The sequence below is a fragment of the Lathamus discolor genome, chromosome 3 (assembly GCF_037157495.1).
Source record: "Lathamus discolor isolate bLatDis1 chromosome 3, bLatDis1.hap1, whole genome shotgun sequence".
In the NCBI taxonomy this organism is placed as follows: domain Eukaryota; kingdom Metazoa; phylum Chordata; class Aves; order Psittaciformes; family Psittacidae; genus Lathamus; species Lathamus discolor.
In genome coordinates this window covers 129067155-129078007 of record NC_088886.1, presented here as the reverse complement: position 1 = coordinate 129078007, position 10853 = coordinate 129067155, and the positions used below count along the sequence as shown (strand labels likewise).

Here is a 10853-nt window from a genome sequence, read left to right as displayed (position 1 = left end):
AGAGGGAACGTACGTTTAAATGAGATGTTTCCTCCATGCTCAGCCCATAGCCCTGTTTGGCGTGTAGCTACAGGCTAGGTAAGGAGATGGGCACCAAATGCTGCTCAGCAGACAGGTACATGCATGTGTGAATGGATACAAGCACACATGTTACATGTTTCTGGTTAAATACAGGGCTCAGCCTCCCATTTCCAGCATCCAGCATGGGGCCTCCAGCTGAGCCCATATCACTAGCCTGGTTGATGATGGTGGTGGAGACCCTACCTCTGTGCTGGTAGTAGCTTGCAAGGGACAGTCCCCTCTCCAGCTGGGCCTCGTTGGCATGGGCAAGACTGCTGTTTTGTGTCATGAAGTTTCAATCAATTTAATTTATTGTAAATTAATAAACAGAAGTGGAGCCAGGCACAATTCCTGTGAAGAGTTTATTGGTGTAGCTGTTTCCACTACAGTCAGAGGAGTCACAATGCACAGCGACAACAGGCCTCCTACACTACACAGTGAGGACAGGACACACATGGCCACAGACACACAGAGACACTTGTCTCTCCACCCCAGACCCTGTGGAGGGGCCAGGTTGTGAGGCAGGAACCTGCTGCACGGGGAGGTTTCTCTCTCTGGTGGGATATTTCTGGAGCCTCCTGGGAAGGCGTTGAACCCTCCCAGTGCAGAAGCACCCACCATCTCTGGCAGGAGCCAGGCTGATAAATAGGAACTGGAGCAGCAGCTTGTCCCAAACGCAATGGTGAAGTGAGCATCCCAGCCTCCTCCAAAAGGCCACTCTGGCTCCAACCATCAGGGAGAGGCTGGGGTGCCCTTCTCCTCTGGCACTACCCTCAGAGCCAATGGGGACAGCAACAGAACCATCAGTAGTTCCTGGGGCAGCTCTGAGTGAGGGGAGACCCCAGGGGACAGCTCTGCCAGGTGGAAAGGTGTTTGGAACTGCCCAGAGGTGAATGGGGCTGTGTGCTGGGCATGCTGAATGCTGCTCCTTCCTACCTGGAAGGCACCCCTGGGCACGAAAGGTCACGCAGGATGCTGGTATGGCAGCAGAATGTGAGCTGGAGGTTTCAGTGACTTCCTCATAGGGCTTCAGGGAGCCAGACCCAGTGGATCACTGTACAGGGAAAGGGAGGGGACCCAAAGGACTGTTTTGCACTCCAGCACTACATCTCTTGTACAGTGTCTTAAATATGGTTTGCTCTCAGGGACAAGAACGTGGGAATCAGGAACTGGGATGCAGCCCAGTGATGAATTTTTACCCCTGCCACCTGTACGGAGCTGCAGAATGGCACAGGACTCCTCTTAATCCCTGCAAAGAGGACAGGCACTCGAGGCTTCAGGATACCTGCTTGTCACCAGTCTCCCCTTCCTGTGCAGTTTTCTTGTGGAAAGAGGGTTGGGAAAATCAGGAGGAACCAAACAGCCTCCCCCATACCAAGCAAGAGCTGAAAACAGTCCTGTGGGATGGTGACTGGATGGATGCTGGTCTGGAGGACAGGGCCAGGGTACTGCTCCCTTCCTGCCCATCTGCCAGGCTGCAGAAGACTGATGGGCCAGGGTCTGTGGCACAGGCCCAGCATGAGCCCTCCTAGAAGGAGAGAGAGCAGGAGCAAGGCATCCTCCAGTAGAGCAAGGAGGCTGCTGGCCTGGGAGAAGCCCATTGGCCATCCGCAGGTAGCATCCAGTCCATCTCTGTGACTGCTCGGTGGCACATGGTGCTGAGACACCCAAGCTTCATGGTAGTGGAGAGGGACACAGTGGCACCAGCTGGCATGGCTCCCCTTCACCACCAGGAGACCAGGCACAGGCTGCCTCCAGCAAGGAGGGGGCAGAGCCCTGACCCATGGGCACTCGGGACCCACACAGTTCTGTGATGTGAGAGGCATCTCTCAGCCCACCGGGTCCAAGAGGAGAGAGACTCACAGCCTCTGCTGAGCAAGCGATGGGGCAGCAGGAGTCAGGGCTGCCTCCTGCGGGGCTATAGAACAGCCATTTGTTGGTCCAAGCAAGAGATCGCATGACTCACGGCAAGTCTCCAGTTAGTCCTTGGGAGGGATGAGCAGGCATGAGCAGCCTGTCCCATGAGTGGGGAGGGCAGCTCTCAGCTCACACAGGCATGTGCAGCTCATTGTACTCATCCCGGCCATCCTCGTCAAAGTTTGGCTCTGCATCTTCCGAGTCCAGCTGGGGAGAGGAAGAGACTAGGCTCTGAAGCCGCCCCTAGCACAGGGTCAAGCCTGCCATGGAGGGGCCAGCACGCAGCAAGCCAGGCACGCTGGGAAGAGCAAAGCTCGTACTCCTTCCCCTCCCAGCAGTCTCCTTTTTGTGCCCATCCGTGTGTCCCCAACCTGATGCCCTTTCCTGAAGTGTTTGTTTGACAGTGTCCCGTCACTGGGGCTTTGGTCCAGACCAGCAGCTCCTCCTCTGCTGGCAGCACCCACTTCTGGGTGCTGCTCCAGGCTGCTTTCCAACAGGAGCTCAGGATACTGGCAGCACTCAGAGAGCTGCCAGCACCCTGGCTCTGTGGTTACATGCTCCTGTACCAAGCAGCCACAGGCTCTGGTGTCCTGCTGGGCTGTCCTTGCTGCTGTCTCAGTGGGGAAATGGGTTGTCTCTTGATGAATAAGCCACAAATGGGGAGGAAGATGGAAGGGGAAACCCTTATTCCAGGCCTCTGTGTGGTAGGATATTCTGCCTCATTGCTGTAGGTTGCTCATCCATCCCGCACTGCACTCCCAGGGATACAAGCCCTAAGGAAGCCATCCGCCCACCTACTGCTGTTGAACAAAGACCCCCAGACAACAGCAGGAAAAGCCAAGGCTTTGCTGGCCCAGGATCTCCTAGCCTTTCAGTCTGCCAAATCTCCTCAACCTCACTTCAGACTTGCAAGCTAGACTGTTAAGACAGTTATCTGCTTACCGCTTTGAGCTCCCTGTCGTGGAAGAAGCGGGGCAGCACGAAGCGTCGCAATGGCACTGTCATGATAAGGACAAAGGGGAAGGCCAGGGATGCCACTGTAGATTTCACCACCCAGAGCAGCACAATGCAGGCCAGTTGAATGCAGGTGAAGAGATTCATTCTCCAGGTCTTGACCTAGGGAGGTAAATCCAGACTAAGAACACATTATCCTTCCACACAGATTAATGAAGAGCCAACCAGCAAGACATAACCCTTCTGCATAGCATAGTACAGTAATGTAACACTGCTGCACACTACCTGCCTGTACTCTACAACAAGGCAGAACTCTTTTAACACATCAGCCTCTGTGCAACCTAGCAGTGCAGTGTCCCTATACTCACTCAAGCAATACATCACTCCCATAGATAGTCCATCCTTACAATATCCTGGCAAGATACTCCTGTGCAGCCTATCAGCACACTATCCTAGAGATGTACCACCTCTACGCATGGCTTGGACTTACTTCTCGGCACAAGCTTGCAGCCAAGGGGGGGTCACCAAGCCAAGCATCAATCTAGCAAAGCACCATCTTCTCCTCACCTGCCTCTTCTTCCTCAGCTCCTTGTTACCTGGTTCCCCACAACCTGCCTTTGCTCACCTTGACAACATAGATGTGGTCAGGGTGGTGCTTGGATGGCATGAAGATCAGGAGCAGCCGCTCATAGAGCTGGATGCCAGTGAGCGATGTAACCCCCATGTACAGGAAGATGCCAAAGAGCACGGCCAGTGGGATCTGCCGCAGCATGTTCCCCATCACAATGGACAGACCTGCACAGACAGAGATCAGGACATGGTGTGTCCCACGCCAGCTGCTCTGCAAGGCACCTCGGCTTCTGTCCCTCTCCCGCCTCATCTCTGTCCTAGGGTGCAAGGGAAAGGAAGTTCAAGAGGGGTCTAGCAGGAAGGGTTGCAGAGTTGGACTGATCCTGGCAGGGTATCGAAGGCTGCCAGAGGAGAGCTCCGTGAAGGTGGGGGCTGTCCTACAGCAAGCAGGCAGAGCGCAGTCTGGCCTGTGGGGCAGGGATACTGTCAGGAGTGGTCACCCCTGACCTCCCCCCTCCTTCACCCGAGCAGAAGCTCACCGACAAGAGCAGCAATAAGCACTCCGGTCACACGCTGCTCCTTCACCTCCTCAATCTTGGGTTTCTCTCCTGGTGCAATGGCCTTGCTCATGACCGTCAGGGCATTGACGTGGGTGACGGAGCGCACCGTTGCCGCAGTCAGCCAAGGCAGCCCAAAGAGCGCGCAAAGCCCCCCCATAGTGCCAATAAGCAGCAGGTCTAGGTGGAAGCCAGAGCCTTTCAGCAGCTTCCTCTCCTTCTTGCTAACAATTAGCCTGGAAGGAAGAAGAGCTCAGGTCAGTACCAGGCTCAGCCCAGTGCCCAGAAACAGCCCTGCGGCAGGGGACAACATTCAGTGCCTGGAGAGACCACACCACATGGCAGCAACAAGTAGATAGCTTAGGAGAGAGATGGTGGCTGTCAACCTCAGGTTAAAGGTTTCCTCCTGCACTTGGCTAAGGTGCATCCCCACCACACTATGACAGGAGGGGAGCCAAGAGATGACGGCAGAAGCCAAGAAGGTACAGTTCTGGTGTCCTCAATATAAGAAGGACAGACCTGTTGGAGCAAGTCCAGAGGAGGCCACAAGCATGATCAGGGGACTGGAGCACCTCCCATATGAAGACAGGCTAAGAAAGTTTGGACTGCTCAGCCTGGAGAAGAGAAGGCTGCGTGGAGACCTCATAGCAGCCTTCCAGTATCTGAAGGGGGCCTACAAGGATGCCAGAGAAGGACTATTCATCAGGGACTGTAGCGACAGGACAAGGGATAATGAGTTTAAACTTAAACAGGGGAAGTTCAGGTTAGATATAAGGACGAACCTCTTTACTGTGAGAGTGGTGAGACACTGGAACAGGTTGCCCAAAGAAGTGGTAAATGCTCCATCCCTGGCAGTGTTCAAGGCCAGGCTGGACAGGGCCTTTGGACGACATGGTCTAGTGTGAGGTGTCCCTGACCACATCAGGGGAGTTGGAGCTGGATAATCTTATCCAACCCTAACCAGATGATCCTTTCCAACCATAACCAGTCTATGATTCTATGTAGTGGCCAGAATCCTGCCCCTGCTGTTGCACTGGGATGCAACAGCATCAGCACCCGTCCCAGCCTAACCTACCCTTGGGTTAATGATGATTGGCACTGGTAGGGGAGGTACTCACGTGGTGATCTGTGTCTCCATGAAGATAAGAATGAAGACCAGGAGGGCCGGGATGGCAGAAGCAAACATCATCCACATCGGAAAGGTCCCGCTGCTGCCCATGGGGTGAATGAACCAGCCACGCTTGTGAGGAGATGTGACTGACAGGCCAGAGGGGACATTCAACTTCTGGAGGTGTAGCCACAAAACCCAGCAGTTAGTCATCAACAGACACAAGCCCACAGCCTCACACAGGACAGCCTTGATACTCCTGGTCTTCCCAGTCTGGATGCCTCAGATGAGGGGACAACCACCCTGACCCGAGCAGAACTTTCTCATGGATAATCCCCTTCAGTGAAAAAATCCCATGTGCCCTAATATAGGCCTGTCTCATTTCCTTTCAGCTACTGGAATCCCCTTCGGTTTTGTCCAAGAGACCAAGGAAGTATCTTCCCTCAGGAACAGCACTCCCATGTCAGTGGTTGCAGAACAGAGTAAAACGCTCCTTGACCTCTGCTTGCACAAATCGAGTGTCCTGAACTTGCCTACCCTTCTCTGAGGTGGCTTTTCAGACTTTCCAAGCTTTTTCAGAGACATTTTTCAGTATTGTCTTTGCAGCACGAGCCCCAGGAGTGGCCACATTCTCTGGAAATGACCCTACTCTGATCACATTCAGAGGGACTAACATGCTTGTGCTCCTATCAGAGACCAGGCAGACCCCTAGCTGTACATCACCCCGACCCTGCGTTCACCAGCATTTGAACTCTCAGCTCTGCAATGCTCTACGGCAGTTCTTGCTATCTGCCTGCGTGAGCACTGCAGGGAGAGTTTATGATTTGCATTTATGTTAATCAGCATAAGTATGAATAATATTTCTGGAATGCTTGTACTTGAGCTAAGCTGTGTAACTATGTGCCGTTTTCTCAGAAAGCTTTGTACATATGCTGAGTTAACACTGAAATGATAATGCTTTTGATATTAACTGTAGAAGTCTAGAAGGGTATGAAAAGAATGTAACAAAGTGCATGATTTTACTAACATCTGATAAAGCCAGATTTTTCATTGAAATTTAAATGAATAGAAATGCATTTGGATGCAGTTAAGCCTTGGGCTGTCTGGAAAAAAAGCTTGCATGCTGAATAGGAACTACCTTTCACCCTCTGCCCAATGTCAGCTGAAAAAAATAACAAAACCAGAATATATAATTACACATCTACTAAAAAAGGAGGGGGAAAGAAAACCTGTAATGTGGGTCTGTTTGATAACATTTAAGTTTGTGCATAAACTGGGAAAAAAGATCATTGTATTTGAGGCAAAGTGATCAAAATATTTAGTAGCCTATAGGCAAGAAGAGCACAAATGTGCTAGAACATGTTATGACTAAAGAGGAAGGAAATACAAAGCTCCTGTTGCACAAGAGCAGGCCATGGTGCCACAGGGATCACTGCTGGGACGCAGGAAGGGTTCTGAGGGCAGCGCTGATGCCCCCTGCATGTACCATACCTGTGTGTATGTGTCAGTGATGGTGTAATCCACCAGCACCATGACCAGGATGGAGATGGGGATCCCAAAGTCTCCGATGATCCGCCGAGCCTGCAGAACAAACACCCTTGGTGGCAAAGGGAATGGGCCAGCTCTGTCCACCCACCCTGCTACAGGGAGTGTGCAGCAAAGCGAAGCCCCAGATGAGGCCAAGCACCACTGCAAACCTGAGCACTGCTGCTGACTAGGGCAAGTGACCTCAGCCTTGACCCATACGGCTGCACATCCCACTGCCCATATAACATGGTTCTCCAGCCACTTGTAAATGACTAATTGCTCCTATGAGCCTATTTGGATGGTGCTCCAGGTGTTACACAAGCCCTGCATGTCCAAAGGGAACAAGCTGTAAGCTCTTCCTCCTATATTCGAGTTTAACAGACTTCTATTAAGCTAAAGCTTTCCCAAGGTCCAGAGGACTTTGCAGCAAACCTCACTTGGCAAAGCTCACTGGAGCAGGACAATGCAGATACCATCACCAAGTGCCAGCTCTGGTCTGGAGCCTGCAGCAGGCTACCATCCCTTCTGCAGGGTATTTAAAGGATTGCTAGTATTTATCTAGGGGATGGTTCAAGTGCTCTGGAGAACAAAGGTCTGTAGCAAGAAGCATTTGTTGGGCACATCCCTTGTCCTTAACATCTGGGTCCCACAAATTTCTCACCTTTCCTCCTAAGAAACGGCTGTTCTTGAACTTGCGCATAAAGAAGGCAATGAAGAAGGTGCCTAGCATGAGGATGAGGGAGAGGAGAGCAGTGTTGGGCTGCATCCTGATTCCTAGTGACATCGCATCCGCAGAGAGCATGCTGGCATTCAGGCCACTCTGCACATTCGGTGGGTAGAACTTCAGCAGAGGATGTTCTGCAAACACCTGGGCAGGTGAGAGAAGCAGCAGGTGCTGTCACCACATGGAGGGGCAGTTGGCACTGTCACTACTGGGGGCAAGGGGAAGCGGAGATGTCCTGCTCTGTGGAGAGGTGAGGGCAATAGATGGTGGGTGGGAATAATCCCAGCATCTGTCACCTTGTCTCGCAACCTACCCAGCTGGAGAGGGCTGGGGAGAGAAAAGTGGCCCCTCTTTAATGCCTCCTGCAGGAAAAGAAGGGGAGACAGACATTAGGGCTCACCCTGCCAGTCTCTGTGGTTGCACAGGGGCCAGCTGGGCTGGGGCATGAGAGGCCAACAAAGATCTGCTCTGCAGAATGTCTAGGAAAGCTGTGGCTGAGCCGGCCTTTTTCCCCTACCTCCTGTATGCTAAAGCAGCAGGTTCCTGGGGGATCAAGAGATGCAGCAGCTCATCTCTCTGGGGAAGGTTCACCTTGTACAGTTTGTAGAAGGTCTCGTAGATAAAGATGAGGGAGATGAGGAAAGCAAAGATCTCCTGGGTGAAGGGCGAGATGTAGCGCACCAAGAAGCTTCCCTCAGCTGCCACAATAATGAAGATGAAGACGATGAGCCACAAACCAATCCACACTCTGCCTGTCAGATACTCAATGCCTTGTGTCTGGCAGAACTGAAATGGAAAGGGGAAGGAGTTACTCATGGCTCCTTAGGCTGCCTCCCACATCTGCTCCCCATTAAGACTGAAGATTCTCCTGATAAAAACATCTACACCTGCTTGGACATTCAGCACTGAGACAGTGAACTCGGGGCTGCAGTCACATGTAAAGCTGCAGACTTTGTATTACACCAGCCAGATCACACCAAGCAGGTCTTTACTGCTCCAGTCTTTGTAACAGTACCTCCTTCACTCTCTGCTGAAGCCATCCCATGCATGATGCTCCCCATGTCACTTATATGGAGATGCCATTACTCAAACACAGTTCTCCACGGCTATGCACTCAAAAGCACAAGACTGTTCCCCACAAAGGAGAACTCTAGCAGCCTGCTGGTCCCACTGCATAAAGGCCATGTTAGCTGGTGCATGATCCCAGATGGTGCCCTTTTTATACATACAGAAGAAAAGCTGTCACCACAGAACAGAATGTCTCCACTGCCTCTGCTCATCCACACATAGCAACACCAACTACTTCCACTACTTCCAGCACAAATCACATCCCTCCCTTTGCAGCCCTCCTAGTACCACTACAGACAGTGCCCTCGCACAGGGCAGAGGTACACCATTGTACACAAGGACTGGGCAAAGCAAAAGCAGTCAGTGAGAAGCGCGGTCACAGGACAGCAGAAAAATTCCCACTGCAATGGCATTACCAGCTCCAAACTCTTGACACATCAAGGTGAAAATACAGCTGTAGGAAAAAACATGCTTTAAAAGACCAAGCATGCCCTAGCATGCTTGGGCATCAAGCATCACCATCAGAAAAAAAGAAGGATTAGACCCACTGCTTGGTAGTATGGTGACACAGGGATGCTTTTAACCGTGAAGAGGTTATGCTACTTGAACAAGAAACATGTCCATCCTGGCTGGCCCTGTTATCTCTGCACATGGGTAGAGGTTGTCAAATGGTCTTCAATAAAGGAAGCACCAACAATAATACTGTATTATGGACTAGTATTTTAGGATGCAGCTACAAGTGGTCATTGTGCCAGGATAGGCTGCAGCACAGGGCTGGGGGCTGATACTCCTCTCACAGCAGTAGAGGAGTGTTGTTACCACTGTCACACCTCAAGAGGGTCAGAGAACAGAATACAGCAACAAGTTCCTGTGACATGCAAAGGGTTAGCAGAGCCAGAACCAGCCCTGGCTGAGGTGAGGGCAGCCTGAAAGGACCAAAGGAGTCCACAGCACCAAAGACCCTTTAAAGAGCTGAGAAATGCCTGCTGCCCTATCCAGCACAAGGGCAGAGCAAGCAAGTGCCAAGCACAGACACTGCCTCACATGTACCTTGTAAAAAGCTTCTTCAAACACCAGCAGAGGCCCTGAGAAGCCAATGACCAGGAGCGGCTGAGCTCCAAGCAGGGAGAAGAGTATCCCTAAAACCGAGGTGGAGATTATCAGCTCTGAAACCCCCATGAGACCTTCAGTTTTCTCCCCTGGGAAAGAAAACAACATGTGAGTGTTAAAGCCTGGACAAAACCACTGTCACCACAGGCAGGCAGGCTGCAGACACAGCTCCAGACAGAGGAGGCAGGTCTCCGTCCCATCAGCCGGAGATCCCCTGTGTTGGGCAGGGAGCACAGAGGGAGCCTGGGGAGCCGAGGCTGGAGAGGCCAAGCGGCAGTGAGGGGACAAGGCAGCAGCTGAGGCACAGCACTGCTGCTCTCCCAGAGCAAGCAGCACTGAAGCCCACCCCAGCACAGCATCACACAGACACAGCCAGTGTCCCAGCGTGCAAAGAGCAGACCAGAAAGCAGGCCCATTACCTAGGAGTCCCCCGAAGGTGATGGCAGGAGAGAGAGCAGCAAAGTAGATGAAGAGAACGGCTGCGAGACACTGGCTGTGCAAGGCGTCTCTGATGTCACTGAGGTATTTGGGGTACCTGCGCTTTATGTCCCGAACCAGACCTCCAAAAAATATCCCAGTCCGCTTCAAAGGGTCGTCCTCAGCTTCCTCCTCTTCTTCCTCAGCTTTCACTTCACACAGCTCTGGAGGTACATGGAGGGTAGGGCTTGAGGAGGAGAATGCAGGTCTGTGTTTCGGCTGTCCCTCTGCCCCACGCCCCCTGGAGACCTTCCTCCAGCAGTGCTGACTCCCTGCAGCTGCACATCCCACTGTCTCCAGATGTCCCCAGCTGCCAGAGCTGCCCACAGCCACTGTCCTACATCCCCTTGCCTCCCTCCCCGCTGCCCACTGGAGGAGCCAGACCCGCTCACCCCTCTGCCAGGCTCTGTGAGGGGAGGGCCCACTGGGGCACGCAGGGCACTAGGCACAAACTCTTTTGCCCAAATGTGAGTGGAGAGACCTTTGGCTTCCTGGACAGCCCCCTCCTTCATGGACTTCTGCTCCCTCTCCTTCCTCTTCATCAGCAGCAACTTCTGGAAGGTGGCAATGGATTTGAGCAAGTCTTTCCCCTCCACCTCAGACGGGGGGATGACAATGCTGCAGTCCAAAAACTCATTGATTGCGTTGAGGAGGTCTTGACGGTCATCTGCCATGTATGCAGCCTCATGGAAGTGCTGGGAGGAGCAGGGAAAAAGAGAGAGGGAGAAGACTCAGGCCAAGACTGCACCCATCTACCTGCAGCCTGGAAATGCTTGCTGTG

General features: G+C 52.6%; 1 protein-coding gene across 4 annotated transcripts in view; it reads right to left on the bottom strand.

Annotated features, from left to right (window-relative positions):
* Positions 1-408: 408 nt before the first annotated feature.
* The window catches only part of SLC4A3 (solute carrier family 4 member 3), a 33939-nt gene continuing 23494 nt past the window's right edge, over positions 409-10853 (bottom strand). For 2 of the 4 annotated variants that reach the window (XM_065671664.1, XM_065671667.1), the window contains 11 exons: positions 10554-10767; positions 10015-10236; positions 9536-9684; positions 8009-8203; positions 7355-7561; positions 6658-6747; positions 5177-5343; positions 4041-4294; positions 3557-3726; positions 2920-3093; positions 409-2184 (listed from right to left, as the gene is read on the bottom strand). In XM_065671664.1, the coding sequence (XP_065527736.1) occupies positions 2107-2184; positions 2920-3093; positions 3557-3726; positions 4041-4294; positions 5177-5343; positions 6658-6747; positions 7355-7561; positions 8009-8203; positions 9536-9684; positions 10015-10236; positions 10554-10767 (1920 nt within the window). In that variant the 3' untranslated portion in view covers positions 409-2106. Of the gene's footprint in view, positions 2185-2919; positions 3094-3556; positions 3727-4040; positions 4295-5176; positions 5344-6657; positions 6748-7354; positions 7562-8008; positions 8204-9535; positions 9685-10014; positions 10237-10553; positions 10768-10853 lie in introns of those variants that run through there. The other 2 variants (XR_010610875.1, XM_065671665.1) reach the window with 2 other exon arrangements.